This window comes from Anomalospiza imberbis, chromosome Z (genome assembly GCF_031753505.1).
Source record: "Anomalospiza imberbis isolate Cuckoo-Finch-1a 21T00152 chromosome Z, ASM3175350v1, whole genome shotgun sequence".
Lineage (NCBI taxonomy): Eukaryota > Metazoa > Chordata > Aves > Passeriformes > Viduidae > Anomalospiza > Anomalospiza imberbis.
In genome coordinates this window covers 24,678,242-24,705,242 of record NC_089721.1, presented here as the reverse complement: position 1 = coordinate 24,705,242, position 27,001 = coordinate 24,678,242, and the positions used below count along the sequence as shown (strand labels likewise).

Sequence of the window (27,001 nt, the reverse complement as noted above, 5' to 3'; positions counted from 1 at the left end):
ACCATAAATTCCAGAGGAATTCCACTAATTGACGCAGACTGTTACTCACCCAAGGCCATGCTAAATTCCTGGAGTTAGAGAAAAAGAACAGAGACACAAAGAAAAGGGAAGGGGGGAGGATGCATATTAGAAGAGGGTCTGTATTAGGTGATTTGGGAAGTCTGTACCTCTCAGGTACCTAAGACAATGGGGAAAAAGAGAAGGAGATGGGGCTGAGAAATTAGGATAAAAAGGAGGATGCATCCCCTAGCAATTCTCTTTTTATTCTTGAAAAAGCTATGGCACTTCATTGTGGCAAGCACATTTCTCTCTCTCTCAGGATTTTTATAAAGGTGCACAGAGAGAAGTGAAAGAGAAAACAATTTCTATTTCTGCTCCTTGTTTTTCTCTTGTGGAATGTGTTTGGAGAATTGTTTACCTAGAGCGAATGCCTGGTTGGAACACGGTGGATTGTTTGGGCCTGATGGCTAATAGGATCCACCTGTGTCGGGACTCTGGCGAGCAGGGTCACGAGTTGTGAGTTAGATATGATAAAGAGAGTAGCATGTAGTTTTTAGTATCCTCTTTTATATAGTATATTAATGTATCATAGCATAATTATAATAAAGAAATCATTCAGCCTTCTGAAATAAGTCAGACATCATCATTCTTACCATTGGGTTCGCTGATATCTACAACACTCCATAGCCAGAGTAAAAACCTCTGGCATTTTGGATTAATTTTCCTGGCAGCTGCAAGCAAAAAAGAGATTGCAAATTACTTTCATTTGTCATGCAAGACTTTTAATCAGATCAGAGGCTGGAATCTCTTACAGAAATTTTGTTTTGATTGACAGCTCAGCACGTCAGAAAACTACGGATTTTTCTAAATCTTTACATTCATTTTAGGAAACAGAATTATACATATAAAGACAAGATATATTTGTAGCAAACACTGGTTTTGGCTGTCATTGTGGAATCTCTCTGAGCAGTTAGACTTTTTTTTTTCTCTTTTGAGGCTTCACGAACAAAAAGCCAAATCCCATGGAACACCAAATATCTAATCTTACTGCTGAAATATATCTGAATTCCTCATATTCATCCCTCTCCAGAGACACTATGACCTTCAAAGTACCTATTAAAGCTGTAAGGAAATTATAGTCAATGATGGCACTGACCAATGATGGGTGTCTGTCATCTTTCATATACAGCATAACTTTGATTCAAACTTGTGGAATATCTAAATAAAAATATCTCTAAAATATCTAAAAAACTTTCTGAATACAGTGTGTGCTGAGGAAATCTAGTGTAGATGCTGCAATTGATACCAAAATGCTCCAAAAAGATCTGCAAATATTTGGCGAGATTTTTCATATGCTGTAGTAATGTGATGTTGTTAATGTCTTTCTCCAGATTAGTACAGGACAATGTACCTTTGCAGTTCCTTCTTCACACTAAAAACGCATGAAGTTTTACCTTTCTACAAAATAAACCAACAATTCAGAGGAAAGGACAGTTGATCTAAGCGAACATTTCTTATAAAGTATTTTATTCCTTTATTATATTATTGAAAATTTCTTCATGAATTTTTGTTAATTACAGATAGCTACATTTTACAGCATAAGAACTGTGCAGAAATAATTATATTTTTCCTTTGTTGACTTATATTTTTCTGCTTTTAATTTGAAACATTTCAGAGCCTGAGAGATTTGACTCCACTACCAGGATTCTGCAAAGCTCTTTGCAAACAGATAATTGCCTGAAGTTACTGTCAATACCATGCAAAACAGTTTGTGATCGCATGAATGAAATTGAAACTCGAAAGGGCACTAAGTCAAATTAAATTAATTTTCTTTTGCAGTAAGCATGCCCTGCAAAAGGGGGTCTACGGGAGAGCCAGGAGAGATGCAATGACTATGTTCAAGGTTTGGAATAATCTGTAGAGGATACACCTTATTTTGTTTTACAGTGGTGTCCACAGACCTATCAGCATCCCAAAACAAAGAGAGAAAAGGGCTGTCTTTAATCCTGCCTTTTGAAACATAGCAAGAATTCTGATACTGTTTCAAGTTACTGTAATAAGGGTAAAATTAATTTCAAAAGAAGGTGGTATATACAGTGCATTTATCATGATAGAGGAAGTGTTAGTTTTGCATGAACGATTGGAATAAAGACAGCATTGTCGGGATCTGTGATATTTAGATGCTCCCGAGATTGTAGAAAGTCTCGGTCTTTCAGCCCCTCTGCCAAAGAAGGACTCGTAATTCGTCTGTGCTGGTTTCCCACACAGCCTCAACACAAAAATCAAGGCTGCAATCGCCATTCTTTGGGCAATTGTGGCTGAAGGGCTAAGATTTTGTTGTTACTGTGGCTGATAAAAGAGGCACTGATATTTCGCCCGCCCGAAATATCAGTGCCCGTCCTCTGCGGAAAAATGCCTTGATGAGTCTCCCGGCATGTCGCTGTTGGTCATATTTCTTGAGACATTTTTATTTTGAGACAGCAAAAGTACTCGCAGCTGGGTCCAGAACTGTGAGTAGCTGACAAGACCCCGACAGGCGTGCTGCACTAAAATCTGTCCCCATCGGGCTTAGTGACGGCCGGGGAGCCCCATCCTGGGTTTCGCTGGACGGCGCAGCTCTCCGAGCTAAACTATGAGTCCCGCACGCTCCGCGCAGCGCTGCCAGTGTGAGCTGGTGGCAGTGCCACCGCGCGGGACCGCGGAGCTTGCTGCCGGATGAACACCGCTGCTCTTCTCAGCAAAGGGGGCATTTCAGACACTTTGTGCTAACGCCAGACTACTTTATCCGGGCGTCCCGGCCACCTACAGCAGAGCTACCCTGGGGAACTCCCAGTGTAGCTAGCGCCTCTTTCGTTGGTGTCATTTGTTAGGGATGTAAGTTGTACCAAACGACGCGTGGCGACACCGTTGTGTGACGGCACCGCTTTTGAAGCGCTGCCGGCTGTAGCGCTGCCGGGCCGCACGCAAGATGAATAACAGAGCGGCGAACCGCATTGGTCAGCGGGTGTGATTGACAGCTCTAGCCCTGCAGGGTAATTGGCAGCAGCGGGGCACCAGGGGCGGGGAAGGGCGGAGCCTGGCGCCGGGATTGGCTGATCTGTTGCTCGCCGGTCGCGCGTGCAGGCTGTGGGCGGGCTCAGCCGCGCTTACAGGTGGCGGGGACGGCGGTGGCGGCGGGTGCGCTGTGGGGCTCCATTGGCTGCTGCGGGCGGGGCGGGGCGGGGCTGGGCTGGGCTGCGCTGCGGGAACGTGAGGCGGGCAGCGGGTGCTGAGGCGGCGCGTGGGTCGGGCCGCCGCCACTCTCGCCCGGCGTGCGCGTTGTTTCGGCCCCTCGCAGCAGCGGTAATCTAAGCGGGGAGGGGGCAGGGGACGGGAGGGTGAGGCGAGGCGGCCGCGCGGATGATGACGGGGCTGGTGGGCAGCCCGGTGGGTGCCGTCATGCAGGAGAACTTCGGGTGCTCCGTCGCCAATCGCTTCTGCCAGCTCCTGGACGACGAGTCGGACCCCTTCGACGCCCTGCGCGAGGCCGAGCGCCGCCAGCAGCAGAGGAAGAAGCGCGACGAGGCGGCGGCCGTCGCCAGGAGAGCCGTGCCCGGCAGCCGGGCGGGTGGCGGCAAGTGGGAATCCAAGAAGGAGCGCAAAGCACCCTCCCCTGCGGCGCCGCCGCAGCCAGGTACGCGGGCAGCGCTCCGGCGAGGCGGGGCCGAGCGGGACCGGCGGCCGGTTTTGGGAAGGAGGGAAGGCGGTTCCCAGCGCTGTGGTGCCCAGTGCGGGCCCCGCGGCGTGGGTGGCTGCCGGCTACGCGCTTCACCGACCTCTCGGCAGCCGTGGCGTGGCGTGGGTAGCGCTGTCATAGCAGGGCTGAAAAATCCTGGTTCGTGGTGGGATCATTGTGGTGAACGCACCTGAAAGTCCCCCTCAGAGAAAGCAGTGACGCTTGGGCACGGTCCCGACACGATGTTGTCGAGCACTCTCAGCCGAGAAGGCTTTGAATATGTAAATGAAAACTTCAGCGATATCCCCAAGAGACAAGTCAACTCCTACGCTGCGGCTTCTACAGCTTTCATGCTGGTTTAGCAGCCCTGCTGCTGCCTTTCATTGTTTGTCACCCTGGACATTATCCTTCAGTGTCTGAAGTTTCCAGGCGTGATTTCTTGGTACCTGTGAGCTTTCTGGCCGTTCAGTGTCTTCAGCGTTCCAACGTCTCCAGGGATCTGTACTTATTTTGCCTTGAGCTTGCAAAAAAAGAAAAATAACATACCAAACTTAAGACTTTGTTTCTAGACTTTCTTAGTGATTTTTTCCCCCCTGATTTTGGGCATAACTACCTCTAACTTTTAAACACCAAAAAAATAGCATCTAGACCCATATAAACAGCAGAATCAGATTCTGGTAGTATTACAGTTGAAATGATGGAATTCTCTGTATTGTACTAGTGTTCTTGGAATCATCACAGCACAGGGTTGAAACGCTATGTTGGAAGGTTGGTGTGGTCCAACCTTTCCTAGGAAAGGCAGCCTTCAAGACCTCATCTGCTACCTTGTCCAGTTGCATTTTGAAAGCCTTCTTTGATGGGGGCTTAACCCTGAGAAGGTTTTTTCAAAGTAAGGTAGCACCAGAAAGAAATCCTAAACAAAGATGAAATCTCTTCTTGTGCAACTTGTCCCCACTGTAGCCACTCACTTTCATGTGGCTTCTTGTGAAGAGAGCCTTCATCATTGCAGCCTTTCAAATACCTGGGTACTGTGATGTGGCTTATGTGAAGCCTTGTCCAGGGAAGAAGAGACATAGCCCCTTCAGTTTTTTCTCATAAGGCAGACTCACCAACCTTTTCATAATCTTCACTGCCTTCTTTTGGATATTCTGCAGCCTGATCATCTTCATAACCCTACTTTGGACTCCTCCTGACTGTTTTATCTAATTGCTAGAGTGTTTGCTTGTTTGGACTACAAAAAGGTTTGTTAAGTTTAATGATTTTTGTTTTACTCTAGTATTATTTCTTAAGCATATTGAATCTGTAAAAAGGGTCTTTAGAAAGACTCAAAGCACATCTAGTCTTCTATCTTGCAATATAAGAAGTTTTACAGTAGTCAGAGATTTTTTGTAGTGTTGTGTTTTAATGTTTGAATGGAAAGTCTAGTCACAAAGTCCTAAAAGATGTGTGGTTTTTTTTTTTTTTTTTTAAATTCTTCACTGAGTTTTTCAAAGCAGGTTTTACTAAATTTCTGGACATATTTTCAATTTGAAGCAAACCTCCTGAGAGGACTTTGCTAGATAATGCAATACTCTGACCTTTAGAATCCTAACTATTTATTATGAAATGGCACAACTGTAAGGAGACAACTCTTTACACTTTGTTTTTTATGGAGAAAATGGATTCCTATTTCATTGTCTACCAGAACGTAAACTTTTGACCTTAAAGGTGTATTTTTTCTCTTCTGCTCACTGTTGTTTTGTGATTTGTGACTGTATAACCTAAAGATTTGGGTAAAGGTTGGTTTTTGGTATTGCAGCTCTTGTAATTGCACCACTTGATGTTAACTCAGTTCATTCTTACCACAGTGACCAAACTGCATTTGCCAGCTCTTTATTCAAAAGGCCCAGTTGCAGTGCTTGCATTCTTTACCAGTCCAGGAAAATTAAATTTGTTGATCATGCAGTAGTACTCTCTGTTCTTTTGAAATCTCTAAACCTTTGTTGCTAATACTTCTGAAAGTTTTTTTTTCCTTTCATGTACATATGATGATTCTGGTAACCTTCATATATAGTTCCTAAATAGTGTGCTTTTGTGTTTTTAGCTGTGGTTTTAATATAGCATGGAAGTTTCTATGGAATTTTATCTTAGACTGACTGTAATTTTCTTATTTTTTTAATATTTTATCCTTATAGCATTCTTTCAACTACAGTGCCATAAGCATTGTCTAGAGGAAAAGTCTGGTAGGCAATTCTCTAATTCAGTAAGTACTGGTACACATGAAAACAAAATGGCACAGGATAGAGTCTAACTCCATGTGTCTCTTTGGTGTGCTGCTTGCAATTGCTGAAGCTATTGTTTGAAGTTTGGTATTAGACTCACACACACATTTAAAGGGGAGAAAGTGAAATTGATTTTGGAGTCTTAATTCTTCTACTCTCTAAAATATAGAAAAATAAGTGTTTGAGTGAGGGTAAATTGCCTTTTACTATTTCCAGTTATGAAGTTTTGTTGTAAAGGAAGATTAGTTGCCTTTGTATAAGTTGTTAAAGAAGTTTATTCACCCTAGGCTTCCCACAGCTAACATCCAATTTCTGGGGAAAAAAAACATTAATAAATTTGTGGTACTGCAACAGGTACAGCTCAAGCTAGGTGCCTCACCAGAGGGACTTAGAACAAGGAAATACCTGGGATTTTATACCCTTCCAACCTATGCACCTGTTCTTTGCACACTTCACACACCTTGCATGCACGTCTTACTCCAATGGTGATTTTTGTTTTGGAGTCTTCTTGTTCATATCACATTCTTTCTCTGTAGCTATCTTTATCTGGATGGGTTGCAGCTTCTGATGGTAGCCATTACTTCTAATCTTTTAGTTTGCACTGGTCTCAGAGCCTCCTTTCATTGTAGCTAAACAGTAATACAAGACTCATTCAGCATTTCAAGGAGAAAATTTGCAGCTTGTGGCCTATAACTTCATCATTTTGCTTGTGCTAAGCAAAACTACTTAGATAAAAGAATACAGCTAACTAAACTCAGTATACAGTAGGCCTCCCTTTGTTTTTATTAAGCTTTCCCACTATTGTCAGAAAGAACTCATTAAGTCTTTCAAAGCATTTAACTGCTATCAATAATGTCACATATGGTGTCATTACAAGTAATAGGCATAATATCCCAAAGCTTTAGCAGCAAAGTACATAGTAGAGTGGTATGTGACTATTTCCATTTAGGTTCTAATTTGGATTTCTGTGAAAATACCTAATTAATACTTCAGTTATGCCATTGAGCACACTTCTTTTTTCTCTCAAAGCTCTTTTGCATTTTTTTAACATACTGGGTTAACCACTGATCTCCAAGAGGCTGATCCTAGGTGTAATTGTTTGCCAAACACTAATCTTGTTGATGACAACCTTAGATGTTGGCAAGGGCTATTTCCCAACGCTGTATAGTATCCCAAAGTATATGGCTCATAAGCTTCAGGCCATTATAAACCTATCTGACTACAAGTTTGAGTTATTGTTTTTGTTTTTGTTTTGGTTTTTTTTTTAATTTTTATTTTTATTTTTTTTATTTTGTTGGAGTCTTTTTTTATGAGCTCAAGAGTGTACTACAGGATTACTATCTGCAGAAATATTATTTTCTGCTGAAGCAAGGAACTCTCATTTTTTCCATAGCATACCCATTGCATGACACTCCAAAAGCTTATTTAGACTCAGTGTAAATAGTGGCACTTGCTGGTGCCACCACAAGGCTGCTTTTGCTAATGCAATTAATCTGGCCTCTTGGGTCATCAGTAAGGGTTGTAGAGGTTCAGTTTCAAGCGCCTCAAAGTTTCTCACCAATGCATAGCCTCTGTGGTGTTTTCCATTTACAGTGTCTGGAGATCCACTGGTCAGCAGTATAAGATCTAAGGTCTCTAGAGGCTGATTTTACAGATCTGTCACTAGGAGTATGGAGTTAAACACCTCATAGCAATCATGATGCAGCTCACTGTTGGAAGGAACAAATAGTAGAGTTGCTGAATTCAAAACATGGCATGCTTTTAATGTAGTAGTACTTAAATTAATGAATTTAAATTCAGAACAATTCATGTTTTGAGGGGGACAATGTGTATCTGTCATATTGTTTAAGAATCAGTTCTACTTTGTGTTACACAGTTAAGTGACCTGTAACTAATATTCCTTTTACATCTTGGTATAGCTTTTCTTTCTCCAGACTCCAATTCCACTTTCTCTGCCTTGATAATTTCTTTCAGTGGTTTACTTAACTGCCCTAGTCCTGCCCTAGCCCTTGGGGTCTTCAATACCCTACTGTGCCCAAAAATTTCCTCACAATTGTTTTCTTTGTTGCTTTGTTTGGTCAAGGTATTTCTACCATAGCCTTGGACCTATTTTGGATCTGCTTTGTCCTTTTGAAGTATACTGGGAAGAAGGATAGTCTTTCAAAGCTGGAAGGGGTTTCCTTCTTTTTTTTTTTTTTTTGCAGGGTGGGGGGGTGGTGATTGTTGGTTTTTCTTTTGATTTTTTTGTTTGTTTGAGTGAGTTTTCTTTTGTGGTTTTTTTTTTCTTTATTTATTTTGGTTTTATTTATGGATTAAGCCCAAGCATCAGTTCTACATTAATATTGATTATTCCACAGTTTTGTGACTGTAGTTTTCAAAAATTCTGGTAATTTTATCTCCTTTTATATGTTTTTGGTGATTACACTCCTTCCCATAATGATTAGATATATCCATTCAGGCAACAAATGTAACTCTATATCTCAGGTCTGTAAGAGGTCTCTTTTTATGCTGGGAAGTCTTCTGTCAGTGTGACCCTTCCACAAACACTCTTTTTCCATTTGCTCTTTGTAAGCAGTTACCTCTCTCAACTTGTGAATTGCATGCCAGCTACCACCATCACATCCTTACATTAGGAAGTGGGAGAAACAGCAAGGTTTCTTCTTTAGCTTATAGTCACTGATGGCAGATGCAAGCTGGGCTCCTTGCAGCATTTGTCTGAAGTCAAGGCTTTCTACAAAAAAACGTTTAAAATGCAAAATTTAAAAAAGGTGAGAGCGCACTCTCTCACTACAAGCCAGTGAAGAGCCACAAAACCTAGAGAGATACCTCTTTCCAAGCAAAAGTCTCTCTTGTTTGAAGATAGATTTTATGGATGGAAAAGGTTGCTGAGAACTAGATAGCAACACTGGAAAGGCAACTAGATTTTGTTGCATTGTTTTATATCCATATGTTAATACATAGATACCCAGTGTCTGGGAAACCAAGCAATGCAGGTTACGAAAATATAAGTTATGCTTTTCCAGTAGCAAGTTCTGTGTACATACTTATTAAAAACATTTCTCTAGAAAGTCTTCTTATCTAAGTGCTGCAGTGTTAGCAAAACTAATACTAATAATGAAGTATTATTGTGGGGAAAATAAAAACTACTTAACTATGTTTGCTCTAAGTATGATTTAGAGTTTTACCAATATCTTGTAAAACTGAGCTTTTTTTCTTTAGCACTGTTTAGTTCTAGTATCTGGTAATTTTCCCTCTAATAATAGCTCAGCTGCTTCTTCTGGGGAAAAAGAAAGCTAGGTCTGTTGAAACACAGATCTCTGTTCTGATTACTCAGTTTAGAAAGTAAAGTGATAGGCAGCTTAGCCAACAGACTGGGCTGATGCAGTAACAATCCAGGAAAGCTGTAGTGGAGAATAGTGGGACCACATATTCAGGTGAATACAGATTACAGATGTAATTTTAAGACACAGAGAAACCTCTTTAAAGAGAGACTAAACTAGGTAACTAGGAAAGAGTGATCTTCAGTTTTCAGAATTGTGTTTGCAAGGCCTCAAGTAGATGATCCACAGAACTCCAGAGCTTTTTTTTTTTTGTGTGTGGTTTTGACGAAAACCTGCATTCCAGGTTATGTAATTAAGAAAGCAGACAAAATTGGGGTATATTTGGAGAGGTAGTTACTAAGCAAGCATTCAAAGTGTACCCCAGTTCTTTAAGTTATTATGTCAGTGATATACAAGATGTCTTATGCTTTCTCTTGATTTTGTTGCCTTGTTTTATTGTCCCCCAAAGGATAGGTGGCCCAGTGGTAGGAGCTCTGTATATTAAACTGAGGACATACACATCTGTACTAGGACACACACGTAGCAGAGGATTAAAATTGTAGAGCTTATGCTATCATTGCTGCCAAGCTCCAGTTTGGTTTGCACTTACATGCAGAGCTGAAAGTTGAGCTGATTCACAAGCAGATCACACAAACTTCTGCCCTAAGGGTGACTTGTCCTAATAGAGAGATACAGGTGTTGCACACTGCCTTAATCCACTACTTCCATGTCTGTCAAACTAATTAAAGATGTTTTTGTGGCACTTACTACCTGTATAAAATAGTCTTTCTAGTGTTCAAAATCCATCCACAGTAAATGAAGCCACCTGTTAGAATCAAAGTGAAATAGCCTGGTACTCAAATTGGTATAGAACAGATGGCTCCATCCAGTAAGCTCAGTGCTGCTGACATGTAATGCAGTGACATGTCTGGTGAGAAGACTTGTTTTGAAATACTTCTAAGCAGTACTGGGTAATAAAATGAGACAGTAACTTTTTTAAATTACTTCTGTGTCTTCTTTTTTTGCCATTATTTTGCTTGTTTGAAGGAGCTCTTTGAATCTCAAGGAGAAATTTAGGTTAATACTAAGTATGTAGGGATGGATGTGTCTGACTACTGCATTCTTGCCAAAGGAATCTGTTTAGAATAACTGATGGTTCTGATAGCCAATGAAAAAGGATCAAAAATAAATAACACTGTAGTCTCCTATGCATTGTTCTTCATTCAGATACAAACAAAATAACTAAAATGAGGCCAGAAATTAGTAGTAATTTTTTTCCACAGCAAGATTCCAATTTAGAATTAACATTTACATAGTTGGTAGTGTAGTTGAGATGTGTGTAGAGCAGATGTTTCCCAACAGTATGTACAGTTCTGTGTCTTCTGTAATTTTGCTTTGTGTTAAACTGTCCTGATTTGAAAAGCTTACTCAGAAACTGATATCAAAAGTTGTCTTTTATATAGAGACTACATCGTAATTTGGGTAATGCAGATATGCTCAGTGCTCTAAGGGTTGAGTAACTCCAAACCTGAGAAGAGAGAATTACTGGAAGGTGTTATGTCAAGTGGTTTGTAGTGTAAAGAAAAGCAAAGCTGGAGTTTCTTCTGCACCACATATAAAACTATCTTCTCTGTACAAATATGACTCTTCTTACTGTGTAACAAAAAGCTTTATTTACCATATTCACCAAGTGGACAGTTCTTCGAAATTTTCTCTTTACAAGTGGTGTTAGACTTCATCCTCACCACCTAAGCTTTGATCAAAAATCATCTTATATGGGCATTTCTCTGGGGCTCTGAATTAATTTGCATATTAATGTTGTGACATAAAATAGCCTTTTTCCTCTCTATGTTCTAGCAACAGAGGTAGCAAGGACTGTCACTTGTCCACTAACATGAGTTCAGTAATCTGCTCGGTATTCCACAGTAGTGCAGTACTTCTTGTGGAAACAGTAGCTCAGTTTCGTTTGAGACCAGTTTTCCTGTTCCTTGCTTGATTAACTTACACTGTTGGCTGAAAAAGGTGTTGGTTTAAATATAGAGGCTCGCCAACCAAATGGCTTGCTTGCTTGCTTGCTTCTGGAGAACTTGGTCCCAGATAGAGAACAGAATTTGGGAAAATGGGAAAGGAAGCACATAAAGAACCTTAATCTTCTGCTAGATGTATACAGGTTGAGTGCAAAACTGCAATTTTTTTCTATTATAATTCACAATTTCTTTCTGCTCCATCTGCCCAACCCAATGCTCCTCAACCCCAACAATGGCTGAACAAAACTCTAAAAAGCGTAAGTATATTTTATCTTGGAATATGTTTATATTCTAGAATTAGTGGTGTTGAAGTCTTTCTACTTACTGTTTGGATCTCTGCCAGCTGAACTCAGTGACCTTTAGTGTTGTTGAATGCTGCTTTCCTCCATAGAACAGCAATGTGAAGAGGTGACCCTGTGCTGGTTGTTTGATACTGTGGCCATGAGCTTAGAGGACCTGGAGGCTTACACTTCTAAACTAAGCTCATCTGGCAGGAGGTGTGTTGTTTCACAATCAACACTTGTCTGTTAGGGGTCCTTCTCTTTCCCTCACCTTCACTGCTTCTGCTGCTATCTTTCAATTAGTCTTTTCCATTGAAGCTTCTCCACATCATCCTGTACTACACTTTCATGATCCTGTACTACACTTTCATGAAAACATGAGAGAAACAGTTTTTGTTCTCCTTTTCTGTGGCTTGTGAGCAAAATGAGATTTTTCTTTAGACTATCTTTTCTGGAAATCTTTGACTGTGTCAAAACCCATAGTATTTTGCAGGTTCATCAATACAGAAGGTAAAATAAGTATGTGTCTTTCAAACAAACAGTGTCTGGCAACATTAGCTGTAAGGACTTCTAATATTTTGGAGGACTTGGGTTTGGACATGTAGCCAACTCACTTCAGTCAGTAGTTTGGTAATTGCAGTTGTGTTACTATTGGGCTGTCAGTAATCCCTTCGTATGTTTGTGTAGACCCAAACCGAGTACCCAGGCAGGGAGAAGAACAAGGGTTCAGTAACAGAGGCACAGAGGGGAAACAAGACAAAACTGAATGGAGACCAGCTTGCAGGGAATACCATCCCTATGGAGCACAAAGACAAGTGGAATTCTCAGTGGAACGGTATGTATCCTGCAGAGAGAACTAAGGTCCCTCATGGAGGATCTGTGCATTGTTAGTGTGCAGGTTTTTTGCTAGACTACTTACTACATGCCCGTCAGATCTGTTTCAGCTTCCTTGGGGGTTGAATTGGTACATTTTTGTTGAATGTTAGAAATTTAAGGCTAAACTGAAAAATGTAAAGATCTGAAAATGTACCCCCTAGTCAGCAGTGTATTTATAATGTTAGTTTCTGAGCTCACATATCAAGCTTTGCAGAACATGTAGGAGGTTGCAAACTGGAACTTACTGCTTGGACAGTGAATGCATATTGTTTTTTGCTTTCTTTGTGAATACTAGAAGATTTCACCTAAACCCTTAATACTTCAGAATGTGGCTGTTCTTTATACCATAATAGTTGATATTTAACAAGTTGTCTGAAATTTTTAGCAGTTGCATATAAATATGGGTTTAGATGGTGGAGATATTGCATGATGAAGTTGTGAAGATTTGACAGTTTTATAATGCTTTCTTTAGTTTCTGTAATGTTTTCAATGTTAATAACTGCTGTTCTTTCTGTTTCTGTGTGCTGTAATAATTCCTCCAGAGTTCAGTTTATGTCCATTTTCAATAACAAAACCAAAACAAGCTGTAGTGTGTGCTGTATAAAGATGCACTCTATAAATTGCGCTGTTACTGTTATATACTGGTGTGTCCCATAGCTGCACAAACATAACAATATGAATTTTTTATTTCTTATTAACTGTTCTATAAAAACAAAAGTCTGACTAATTACCTTCTTCTTAGACCAGTGGAAAGATTAGACTATGAAAGACCAAAAAGAGGCCGTGGTGGGGGAAGAGGCAGAATGAGAGGTAGAGGAAGAGGTGGTGGATTAAATGGAAGTTTTGATGGGTTTGACCAAAGAAGAAGACGAGAACCTGAAAGACAAAGTGGGAATGATAAAACGTAAGTGTTCTGTGTGCTGTTTCTTACTTGGTATACAAGTAAATAATAGTCAGCACTGCAGTACTGTCTTTTACTTATTCTGTTCCCTTCCATATCCAGGTTGGCTGGCAAAACATCAATACTGGTTTTAGTTTGAGGTCATAAAAAAAAAGGAAAATTTCTCTTAAACTCATAGAATTGTTTTCCTCTCTAGAGTTGTGAAAGCAGATATCAGAAAGGATGGACGTGGAGATTGCAACTGCAGAACAATGAAAGATGGTACGAGGTATGTCATATACTTGTGCCCATCACAGATGATAATTTTCTGTGGCCTATGTTAGATCATAATTTTCATCAGTTTCATGTGCATTTTGAACTTTATAAGCATCGTTTTCTATTATTGTTGTACTTAATGTAATTTTACATTTTTTAACTTGATTCCTTGTCATGGTTTGACACTGGCACGATGCCAGCGCCCCCATGAAAATGCATCTTCCTAAATAATTGCTGTGAGATGTGATCAGGAACAGAGCAGAGCAGGCCCAAGCTTAATAACAAAGGGAAAAAAACTTTATTAAACTACTACTACTATAAAACTACAAACACTAAATCCTGGATGAAAACCTTCCAAAACACCCCTCTGCTTCCCACCTAACTTCCAAACAAACCCAACAGTGAGACACCACCCAGGATCCTGATCAAACTGCCACCCTTCAGATAATCAATACTCAGTCCATCAAGGGAGACAGGAGTCTCTCCTGTGCCACAGACCCCCCAGGAAAAACAATTGCCACCCTTGTGTTTCCGTGTCACACATGGCAACCACCCGGAGAAAATCTGCCATGGTGACACTCTCCTTTCTATGTCACAGTGCTCTCACCACTGTGCATGGACAGACTGCTCATAGGGCTCCTTTAAGGATGCTTTGCCATGGACCAGAAGAGACAACAGTTCAGTTTCTCATCTCGGGACTAGAGTCCCCCCATTTTCCCCTGGGGTCGAGGGTCCAAGAACAGAGGTCTTCTTCTCCTCTTCTTCTTCCTCGAAGACAGAGGGCTTCTCCACACCTTCTTCAACTCTCCTCTGTTCTCTCTACTCCTCTGCTGGTAATCACTGAAACAGGTCTCTTGGCTCACCAACGCACCTCTCTAAGTGCAGCCTCTGTCAGGAGAATTTGGTTCAGTCTATAGCTAACAAGAAAAGTCCAGCCACAAGCCACTTCATCATCTCCTCCCAACTCAAAAATTTCCTCTTCCATCATCTCGGATCCCAGACTGTCTCTCTCTTCTACTTAAATCAAGGAGGAGTAATATTTTACAAAGCCTTCATTTCCCGGGAAAGGGTTAACAGTTCAGACTCCCTGGACGGCTGCAATCTCTGCCCAGCAGCCGATTCCCAAGGCCAAGGTTGGGCGCCTTCCCCCCAGCTCCTTCTCCTCTGCACCGGCAAAGTTACAGGTGCTGTCCGGACTCTCTGTCTCTTCCTTCTGAGCGGGGGATGACAAAGGCATCTCCGCTTCTCTCCACCCTTCCGTCCACAGGAGCTGGCTCGGTTCCAGTCCTTCTACCCCTCGGCTCACCTCGACCAGGCCGCATGGCTTCCCCTCCCCCATCCAGCCCCACGGCTGGGCAGGGGAGATCTGCACAGCACCTTGACCGGAACCAAAGAGAGCGAGCTCTTGGGAGTTCCTGCTTTTAACCCCCTGTGTTCTCAGAGGCGTATCCCTATCTTCAGTGGTCACTTCAGGTGCCAATATCCAAACTTGACCACTGATTGGGTTGACCCAACTTCCTGAAAGAATTCACTTCCATGTCAAACCATGACACTCCTTCATGATGGTAAGATTAAATTGAAGCAAAGGCATGATGATGTTTGTTCACTTAAGACAGCCAGAATCTTTTGACTGGAGCTGAGTTGTCTTTTAATGGAAATAAGTTATTACTTTTCTCAATAGTCAAGTAAATGGGACTCTGGTATTTAATGGAATTGCTCCAAAATGCTAATTCTAAGATTAAAACTCTGTTACTGGACTTACTCTTTTCTGGAGTTTTATGGATAATTTCTAAATTGCAAAACTGTAGTGCATTTCAGTGTGGTTCTGAAGGTAATATTGAGTTGACTGTACCATGACAGTACATTTTAAAGTGCTAGAAAAATCAGTAGCATAATGTGATTAATGGCCACTTTGAGGTAAAAGAAACCCAGGACTTTTCCATTCAGTTCTGTATATCTCTTAGTGGTAATGATTTCTGTTCAGATTTGTAAAACTTCACTGATTATGTTGACGTTTGTCCATTCTTTGCACCTAACAATACATTGCTCTTTCCAGTAGCTTTTGTTCTCCTATACATCTAGAATTCTTTAATTGAAGGCTGCTAGAGGATGGAGAAAAAGCAGTGCCTTGAACTTACAGCAAATATCTTTGGCCACATACACATCCATTGACAAAATTGTTTTAAAAATAAAATTTTATTTAAAAATAAAATCTAATTTTAAAACTTAATGGATTCAGACAAGCATACTAAAAGTTTAAAAAATATAACCTTGCTGTGTAATAATTTTGAGTCTTGATATTCCAAATTCTTCTGAAAGATTGTATTAACTTCTCTCCCTCCTACAGAATTTTATATTAAGAGTAGATTGTTTAGGTACCCTGGCTTTTCAAAGGATAAGCTAGGTTAACATTGTTCTGGACTGATAGTACAAAACTAGCTAGCAGAAAACTATCTTCTGTAGGATATCGGGGAAGGCTTCATGAACTTACAAGGTATTTATTGGCCCTTACATATTTTCTTCCTAGTTAAGGTTTGGTTTTTTTGTTTTTTTTTTTTTCAGTTCAATAGCACCAGAACTTAAACCAATGTTTTCCTGTGATGTGGTAGAAGTGACATAAAATTAAAGCTCTCTGAACCATTCTAAAAGCATGTCTGTGTCTTAATTGTGCTAATAATGCATTGAAGCTAAAAGGTGTTAATTTTAAATATGTATGCCTGCTACTGGAATGAAAATAAGTTCCTGCTGTCATTTGACAGTGAATTAAAGTCCATGTTACAGAAAATACAAACTTTAATTCTTTAAAAGAAGCAAAAAGGCAACCCCAAATGTCAGTGTTTTACTGACGACTAATACTAATCATGGTTAGTATTCCTGATTAAATTATTTCATCTTCATACATGCTTTTATTTTTTAAAAATTAAATAGTTTTTTTCCCAACATTCCCAAAATATGCTCATTTTGTTAGTTGCTCAACTAGTCGTTTAGTATTTCTTTCTGCTTATGATCAAAGAGTTTTCTCCTTTCTCTCTCTTTTTTTAAATTTCTTCTTCCCCTCCTTACTAAGGAATTCTGATAAAAGAAGTAACGTATTGATTTGGTTTTTTCCAGTGTGACTCAGGAAGACTGTGGTGTTTTGTTTTGGTTTTTTGAGTGTGTTTTGTTTTCGTTTGTTTACTTACTGTTTTAGTGGGAAGGAACAGTCTGCATCTATGGAGGAGACCTTGGGAACTCTTGAACTGCCAGGGACATCTGAAGGAGAGCCTCTGAGCAAGTACAGTCAGACAAATATTTTCTTTCAAAATGCAAAGGAAACAATTAACTCTTACTGATGTACTTGTATTGAGGAGCACACTTGAAATGTGAATGGTGAAGTTTTGCTAGTGCATGTATTTAAAAATAGAAGAGCTTTGTTTTGTATTTTTAAGTATGGAAAATATGTCCCTAATTCTGACTAAAGCTTGATTTATACAGTTGGAGATTGCATTTAATTGCACAGTGATGCTTAACTTCCTAGGATTTGGTGATAATTTAAGGAGGAGCTACATATTATGTATTACCTTTTTAACTCGTCTAATTTGTAGCAACTACCATGCTTTTTGATGTTCCCTGACAACAGGTATTCGAGGTGCCCATGCAATTGTACAAACACATTTGAAATACATTGAGCTACTCTAAGTTTGTATTCACCAATTAGTAATATCATGCAGATATCATCTATTCATGAGAGGCCACGGTAGAACTTGAAAAAAATTTCTGAAAATGCAATGAGACATAGAGTAGAGAAACTGAGAGAGAAATGTGCCCGTTGTCTTCTGGCTTTCATTCTAAACAGTGGCTTAAAAAAATATCTGGACAGTCTTGTCTAAGTAAGAGATTTCAAGAATACTTAAATAGCTTGTGGTGCATATCTCCTAATGAGTGAAAGATGGTCAGTGCAATATGTCAGCCTCTTCTGTTGCTATGAAGCCTTTTTTACATCATAGAGCAGCTCCAGATGTTAGTGATATGGGTTCATTTTTTAATTATAAAGCTAACTAGACTACAAAACCTGTTTTATATGTTCAGGTTGTTTAACCCTGTAAGAAGTTCAGTTGATATAACTTCGGTTATTTTAAAGTAAGTTTTAATATATAGCTAAAGGTGTATACACATGGGGAAATCTGTCTTTGAATGACTTATGACTGAAAAAATGTTTCTGGGTTAACTTAAATCAGATGGATAGTGTAGGTACACTGGCAAAAATGCACTGTATTAGCTAAATATGAAAACAGTTACTCAGCTTTTTAAAAATTTTGATTTTGTCAGTTGCTGGTACCTTTGCTTGTTTCATGCCTGTACTTGTTTCTACTTCAATTCAAGCTCTTTGTAGATATGTCCCAATATCTGTTCATTTTAGAGCTTAAGGCATGAGAAGTGTATACAGTGGAAAAGGCCTCTGGCAGAATTTGCCAGTTATCTTTAACTCTTTCATCTTAGAGATCACTAGGTATTCAGTCAGACTGGGAGCCTTTCTGGAGATTTTACTCCCATTTGTATTTTTTTTAAAGATTAATTTAGGCATAGTCCACTGAAATTCAAATCATTCAAAAAATCAAGTAACCTACAAGTACAAAATTCTGCACTGTGTACTCCTTTCAGGGCAATAAATACTGTCCCGAAGGCTTACAAATCTACATACAAAACATAAGTTACATAAATCTCCCTGCACTTACCTTTTGCAGGGGTGTCAGCTTGGTGACCCTATGTATTTTAAAACAGGAGACGTTGTGTGAATAGTGCCTAGGTCGTTAGGTATGGTTGTATGACATACACTTTAACAAGATGGAATTGTTGTTTTAATGTTTAAAAGCAAAAGCTGGTAGGATATGGTGTTCAGGCTTCAGGATGTATTTAAAGGTCTTACATGCTTAGGTTGTCCCTGCTATCCAGATAACACAAATTAGACTACCTTCTGCTTTTGCAACAGCCTCAATATTATACAGGGTTGTGTGTTTGCTTGGGCTGTTACTAGGGTCATTCTCATTTTGACACTAAAATGTAGTGCCTGCAAGGAAACCATTTCTTTTTTACTGCTTTACTGCAGTTGTGTGCTTGCATTGAGAAAGAGATTGAAGACTTCGGTTTGTTTCGTCTCTCATTCTCTTTATAGTAGTAAGTGTTTCCATTTAAAATTACAAGTAAAAAAAGGTATCCTTGGAAGGTGGGAATAACCTGCCTGCATGAAGATGGTGTATATCTTTCTGATGTGGTACTGGCTAATTTCCATGCTACTCTGGAAAACAGGTTCTGTGGGCTTCTGTGACTTACGTGGTCTTGTCTTTAGGACTCTGTTTTGCCATTCCTGAGCTTCTATTTGCAGAGTATGGCAGGATAAGAGTTTCTTTAATGCTTGTATAAGTCAAGGTGTTTTTTCCCATATCCTCAAGTCTTCTTGAGTGTATCAACAATGTTTATCTCATGTTATATCATCCCAAACTGCATGCTCATTTAGGGTTTTTTTTTTTGCTGCAAAAGCAAAACCTAACCTCAACTCTGTATAAAATACACCGGTAGTGGAGAAGTATAAACTTTCCTCACAACTGCTTTTGGTTGAACTTGTCTTCACTGTTCAAACAATATAACACACTTGTGTTGACTGATTTTTTTGTTTTATTCAGTACAACACATGGGCTAATAAATTCCTGTTCCTAAAGGTATTTTCAAATCTTGTATTTAATCTTGTGGGCTTTTCTTATATTTTTTCTCACATGATAGTTTTCCTTTTTGGTGGAGCTATGTATCATATTGGTTACGTAATAGGAAGCTTTAACAATTTATCTTCAAGATGTTTTAGCTACTTTTTTTGTTTGTTTGTTTGTTTGTTTAATGGTGGCATAAGGCTGTTCATAGATCAGGCCAGAGCTTCATAAGTATTTGATTCAGTGTTTTTCTTCCACAGTTAAGTTTGTACAATTGTTGTTTGGTCTTACCTTATTTAACTTTAAATTTTTCTATAGCTGGTGATAATGCTCTTGTAAATAATATTTAGTAGGAAAGCTTCTTGTCATTGACTTCTTGATAAAAGCTGGCTAAGCATTTGCTTTGTGCAGCTGAATAATACAAAAACTGATCTGAGAGAGACTAGTCATTATTTTTAATATGAAAATAATAGCTGAATAGCTGAGCTAAATGCCATTCCTTTCCATTTGCCTTCCTTCTGGTAAAAAGAAAAGATACTTTGTTTTACTGTATGCACTGTAATCAAGGCATAGTTAAAGGGTTATTGTCATCCACTGGAGACACTGAAGCAGTAGGAACTATTACTGAAGGCTCTCCTTTAGTGATTTGGTAGGACTTACATTGTGTATTCAATTTGTTCATGTCCAGAGGTTGCGTGTAGTTGTCTGGCATCGTTTTGTAAGCATGACTGCTGGTGTGCCAAGGATCTTATTAATTTGATTACTGAAAACGCACACCAAGCAATTACTAAAAATGTATAACGTTAGAAGGTAGAAAGTACTGCACAGAATGCACTTCCATGCTGGCTTGGTGCCCAAAATAACTTGCTGCAATTAAGTTTCTGTCCAAAATGTGATATGCAGGTTTTTGTTGCTGTGCTTCACTCATAGGTGTTTCCCCTTGGGAGTCCTGACATCCTAAAACAAATTTGTACTGCTAATAACCTAGCAATTAAAACCATCCTTTGGAGTAAAAACCAAAACTGTACTTTGCAGTTGAAAAAACCAAATATTTACAGTGTAAATCTGCAAGTATTTCCTTTGGAACTGGCAAGTGGATGTTTTTGATGTATGTGTACTTTTCAAAGCAATAGCTGTGTTTGCTTTTCATGACATCAAATTGCTGTGTGGTCAAATGTCCTCATGTTATCTTATGATCATAGCAATTTAGACCTGAAAGGGGTCTTTTGGGCCCAAGGCATGACCAATTTTAATTGTTGCTTCTGATACCTGTCTAGTTGATTTTAATGTACTCAGCTAATGGAGATTTCAATGTCCCATGATGGTCCTTCTAATAATTAGAAAAATAGAAGCTGCTATGTTAGGTTTTTTTCTCTTGGATGTCTTGCTGTAATGCCATGGTTATGCAAGATTCTTTTGGCATTATGTATATTTCCTTTGCACATCTTTAAAGCCTTCCCATTGTACATAATGTGTTTTAGACTTTAGTCTTGCAGTGCTGTTGTGGACTTCTTGCCTGTTCCCATGTAGAAGACATTATTCAGTTGAGATGTTGTTCCACCCTACCAGCAATAACATCTGATCCAAACAAAACTGTTCATGTGGCTCCTTATCATACATACTATGTTGAAGAAGGAACAGATACTTGAGTGCAGTGCTCCTGCACAATCCAGCGAGTTGAGGTCCCTCCTTCAGAGCTTCTGTCTTGTTAGTGGCTCTTTCTGTGTTTGGGTGGCTGATGCTTTTGCCTGAGTGTGCATATTTCTAGTTCTTGGGACTTACTGGTGATGGTTGTTTTGGTTGCTTGTTTGCAAGTCACTGGATCACTTTAGGATCTCCTACCACTGAATTAGAAGCTATTCAGTATTCTTGAATACTTGCACTATTGCCCTTCTTTTGTGCAATCTTTGTGCCACAGAAAATGCAGTAAACATTATTTTACACTGTTAAACTCCCATTCACATTCTTGGTTTTCTTTTGCAAATTGAAATATTGATAGATAGTTCTCAAATACTTCTTGCTATCAGTTCTGCATCTCTTGCCAAGGACTGAAGCATTATCTCTGTAATGTGGTGATAGGTTCATGGGAGAGGAGGAAAAAAGACTTCCTGAAGTTCAGATATGCAATTTACTGAGATAATGGCTTAGGAAAAAATTAAATCAGTTTAATAGAGACACTTTTATTAGTTATGTTTCTCTTTAATTCCTCTGAGTGTTTACTACAAGTCTTTTTTTTTTCTAACTTATTCCCAAAACTTAAGGTTCAGATAATTGATCAAAACTTACTTGGCTTCTTACTCTTGAGTACAACAAATTGAAATATTTTTGGTGCTCGGTGTTCTTAAGTGCTCTTACAGATGCAACAGTATCTGTTGGAGTTTTTCTAGAAGTAGCTGCTTCTTTCACCAGTATCCTTTTCATGTAACTCAGTAAACTATTTTTTCCCTAATAGTCCTTCTAATACAGTTTCAGATCATAATGAGCAGGGAACTACAGACTGCTTACCAGTTTTTAACCTTGAATTTCTGGTTGATAAAGCTGGAATTTTCAAAACAACAGGCCGTAAAGGCATGTCAGAGGGGCAGGCATGTAGTGCAGGACTTCTGTATTTGTTACTCTTCTGTGAAGTGAATTTAGAACTGTGTTAATCCTAGAACTAAAATTAAGGGCTGTTTTAGTGTTCAGTTCTGCTTCTCCTATTTATATGCTAGGTGTTTAGAAAAATACTGTCTAATTTTGACTGGCAAGAAATGAATACTTTGCTACAGAATCAGGTAAGAAGGAGGACCAGGCCTATTCCCATGTAGGCTAGTTCTATAATGTACAGTCCCAAAAAATGTGTGTATTCCAATGGATTGCTTGTACAACTTTAAAAACAAAATACACAGAGTCACTGATTGTCATTTGACTCTGCATCTTTCCATGATAAAAAAGTTCCAACTTGCACCTAATAAACTGAGTATTTACTTTGGTGAAATCATAATTATTTGGTAGGACTGTGGAACTGTGACTGAATGCGGAAAACCAAATCCATCTTCTCCCACGAGACAGATTCTAATGAAGGGGCTTTCCAGAAAATTCATTGTTAGGGAAATACTTAGTCAACTCCAACTACTATTGTAAAACATAAGTTTTCTATGTAAGGAGAAATGGTTTCTCAAGCATCTTGGAGTAATCAGTGAGGGCTTTCCTATACAAGTCATGGTATTTTACTTGTTTATGCAGCAGACAATTATGGTGATGTAGGAAGTTGTGCTCCCTGTATGTGATGCTGGTTAGTAGGTAATAGCTTTCTGTAGGTATCATTAATTGTACACCTGTAGTATTCTAAAAGCTGCTGTCCTGGGAGGCCTGTCGTAATCAGCAGCAGAAAAGTGGCAGAAGAGTACTCAAGCATGATCAGTGGAAGAGAAGTTTTTTTTCACTTATGTATCTTGTCTTATCTCTGTGTGTCTTACAGACATAAAAACTTCTGTCTTTACAGTTCAAAAATATGCAAGGCAGCCTCTGATGTATTCGATATGTTTTTCTAGAACATATCATTATTGTACTTAGTGACAAATGATAATTTGACTAGGATTGACCTGGTTTTGCCAAGTGATAAATACAGTCTACTTGTCTATTACTACATGTGACAAAAAAAAAATAAAGGAAGCATCTTGTGAAATTAACAAAGGAAATATTAGTAATTTCTTATAAGATCCCACGGTGTGATCATCATATGGTGATCATTTTTGATGACTGAAAGCTACATTGAAACAGGAATTCATCTCATATTGTCATTGTGCAGTACAAAGCAATGAAACCATGCAGTTGGGGTGTTTTAAAACTGCTCAGTGGTTTGTTTTTTTTTCTGTGACTATATTTGCTAGGGGTAGATACACTATTAAACTGTAGGGTTAAGAATATGCCATATCAAAAGGCCGAATGATTTTGTCTAGAATCTAAGTGCTTGAATTCAGGATGAGACTGGATGAGTACTAGTACAGGAAGCTGCAGACAGCATTTGTTCATATGATTAATTTCAAAAAGTACATAAATATATACTCTAAGTTACATTAATATAAAACTATCACATGAAGTTACTGTGGTAAGTGGAATTGAAAATAATTTGGTGAGAAACATTCTAAATGTTTTGTTTAGTATTCTTACTTTGGAGATAAGTGTTCTTGTTTATCCTGGAATGTTACAAGCTGGTGTTTTTTACTCTAAAACTGTAAACTTCTAGAGCTGCTGAAGGAGAGCCAGTGGAAGAAGTGGTTCGAGAAATGACATTAGATGAGTGGAAAAATCTTCAGCAACGGAATCGACCAAAGCCTGAATTCAACATTCGGAAGTCAGAATCCACTGTTCCTTCCAAAGCAGTGGTGATTCACAAGTCAAAATACAGTGAAAATGTAAGCATTGCCTCAGGAATTCTGTAAACCCTCCTTTGTGTCCAGGGTTAGGAAACAGTCTCTATTTTTTTGCTTCTAGCTTTAGTATAATCTGAATAGGCAAGAAAACAGTATCTAAGCTTTATCACTGCAATGACATGTGCCCCAAAACAGGCTTTAAATTGTGTCCAATTTTTTTGTCTCACATCATTGCCCCTATTTTCTGTGCAAACGTGTAATATATCAAATTGTTCTGCCTTATGGCTCAGCTGCTGCTACCTGTATTGGTATCTAGTCATGCTGCTAGAAAAACTTGGTTTATGAAACTTGGTTTACTATACACTTGTTTTCTCAGTTTGAGTCCCATTTAGCTTACTTGCCAATATACACTTGCATATATCTCATTGTGCACTTGTAAATATGAATTTTTGATTTTTAGGGTGTGTTTTTTTTGGTCTTGCTTCTTAGAATGAAGCCTGGAGAGCTTGTGGTGCTGTAGTGTGCACCCCCTCTCAATTTCCTCTAAATTTTATTCCATAATATTATTTAGATTGAAACTTTATGGAGAACTACTAGTTCTGAGGAGAGACGGTAAGCTTCTTTCAGATTCTAGCTTACTTAGATTTCAGATTTTGGGGGTCACAGAAGCATGTACATACAGTCTAGCATGATGGAATTTTGATCCTTGAAGTCTACATACATCATACATTTATGAATATGTACCTTTTCTCTAGTTACAATATTAGCATCAAAATTTAATCACTTTAGATCGTTGAGTCTGCCTTCTTTTTAGTGAGACTTCTTAGGTCAGAGTTGTCATTATCCCCTCTTTCTTTTCTGAGAAGTAGTAGTAGGTGTGGGAAGAGTACCTTCCACAAACTCTGAAGAAATCGTACAGGTGTGTGAAAAGTACATAAAAGTTTCTGTTCCTTTTGCCTCAAAGTTTCTGTTCTGGTGGTATCAAGAGACCTTGTTAAAGTGAACACAGAACAGAAGGAACTGTTTAACATAGGCAAGTGAAATCCCTGAATTAGACACTGAATAAATGATTAATCGTTGTAAGGGATGAATTAACATACACTTTATCATTGCTACAGTCCTCCTTAAAGTTATGCTGGGCAATAATCTGACATACACTAGTTATTAGGAACACACAGTTAAAACCACAGTAATCTCATACCTGCAGGCATGTAGATGAATACATTGATTAAGTAGCCTTGGTATGGCCTTTTATCCATTCCTTGGACATAACTGTAGGAGTAAGTAGCTTAGGTCTGATGCTGTAGTTTCTTTGAAAACTTCCTAGATTTAGATTTCTGACAAACCTCTTCAGTATTATGGAGTTGGTACAGAAACTTTTGTTACCAGGAATCTCTTGAGCCAACAAAGAACTATCCCAGGCATCTGGGAAGCTGGAATTACCTTATCTGTGTTAAAATCCTGTGCAAGTTAAGGCCTGTCTTCTACTCCAGATGCTATCTTGGTTCATTTGCTGCTTAGTCTATAATATAAAGTGTGAATGTGTATCTGGGGGGAGAGGAGCTCATACATGAAAAGCTGTAGGCTTTAACCAGATCTTCTCTTCAGCTGCAAAAAGAAGACTTTGAAGATAATTCTCATGTCTTTCGAAAACCAGTGAATGATATAACTTCTCAGCTGGATATTAATTTTGGAATTCTTCCTCGCCCTGGCCGTGGATCGAGAGGAGCACGAGGTGGTCGTGGCAGAAGACCTGAAGAGAAAGGACCTCGACCAGAAGTAGTGGTAATGGATTTTATGGTGGTGGTGTTATTGTTCATTTGGGGTTGTTTGTTTGTTTGGAGTTTTTTTTTCTGTTGTTGATGGTGTTTGTGTGTGTCCTGCCCCTTTCTGTGTGGAATTTTGATTTCAGTAGTGACAGACTTGTTTTTAATTCCTGTCTCATAGTATGTTGTCCTGCATATTGAGTTCCTGGCCCATATTATATTACTTGAAATTAAATACTGAATCAGGCTCACAACTCTTAACACGTACATTTCCAAAGGTCTGATTTCTAGATGCTGTAATGGTAACTAGAGGAAAGGATGCAATTAGTTTTGATATAAATTGGGAAGTAATTAAAATAACTAAAGGCTTGGATCACTTTGAAAAAATTCTGTGTTACAGTAATACTTTGTTTACTAACAGTGAGATCAGTAAATCTGTGATCCTACAGAATGATTCATGTATTCAATATAACCATTATAAAAAACTTCCACTTACCTTTTCCTTTGGACGAAAAAAGCCTGGAAGAGGCATCTTTATTCTTCACACTAACAGAAACTTTACTGTGACTAAAATGCTTTAAGACCAGGAACTTTCAGAATAATATGGATGTGTCGATGCACTTGTTTAATCTGGAATAAAAAGGTTCTTTATGGTAACAGATCAGAGAGATTAAAACTACAACCCAATATATTCAGTAGCTGTAGAATGTATAAATATAGTAATGCTGCTTCTAAAATATGCTGTATTCTGCTTGAGACTGCTTTAATTTTTCTTCATTCGGTGCTGCAGAACTTGTGACCTTCTGGTCCTCTCCAGGGAGCATTATAAAAACATTCACACTGAAAAGAAATTTTAGTAGTCACAAGTTCTGAGATAAAAGCCTTGTGATAATGATGGATACAATTTGAGTAGAAGTAGCATTTAGTAGTTGTAGCATTTGCGTAGAAGAATGAACCCTTTTGAGGGTAAAATACATATACATAGCTGTTAGACTCTTTGGAAATGCATTCATTTTTATAGACTTCTTTTCTTCCTTTCTAGGTGCAGCTTGTTGCTCCAAATCCTGATGATCCTGAGGATTTTCCGGCTTTAGCTTGAGGACCCATTGTGAACAGTGGTATCTTAAAGTTGCTTTCTAACTATGAAGAGACCAGTTCTATGCTGATGTGGATTTCTTTCTGGAAAGTTGTTTGGATATTTGGTGTGGAATGATTGCAGGTGTCTGCTAATAGAGTTGGGTTCTGAAAATATGGGTGGACTGGGATCCTGTCACAGGCTCCAATGTCTGCCTCAATTTATGAAACTTATGGGAAAGCTTACATTACTTCCCTACTAGGCTTCAAGTGAAGTTAAAGGGAAGAGTATTTAAAAATGTATATATAGAGATTATATCAAATTCTCCAAGACACCATGGTGAAATGTAAACTGTACAGCACAATCCACAATTGGGACTCAATTTCACTGTACATTTGAAAGTAGATTCCTTTGGGTGAAGTGTATATTTCAGACAGTAGCAAGTTGCAGTTCTTCAGAGTTTCATAAATAAAGGAACGTGCATATTG

At 38.9% G+C, this 27,001-nt stretch overlaps 1 protein-coding gene across 1 annotated transcript; it reads left to right on the top strand.

The window, feature by feature from the left end:
• The first annotated feature begins 3,366 nt into the window (after positions 1 to 3,366).
• HABP4 (hyaluronan binding protein 4) lies at positions 3,367 to 27,001 on the top strand. The gene is made up of 7 exons (XM_068175774.1): positions 3,367 to 3,673; positions 12,292 to 12,439; positions 13,223 to 13,384; positions 16,827 to 16,910; positions 23,546 to 23,714; positions 25,281 to 25,457; positions 26,481 to 27,001. Exons 1-7 carry the CDS (start codon positions 3,400 to 3,402, stop codon positions 26,535 to 26,537), a joined length of 1,071 nt encoding a protein of 356 aa, XP_068031875.1. The 5' UTR covers positions 3,367 to 3,399; the 3' UTR covers positions 26,538 to 27,001.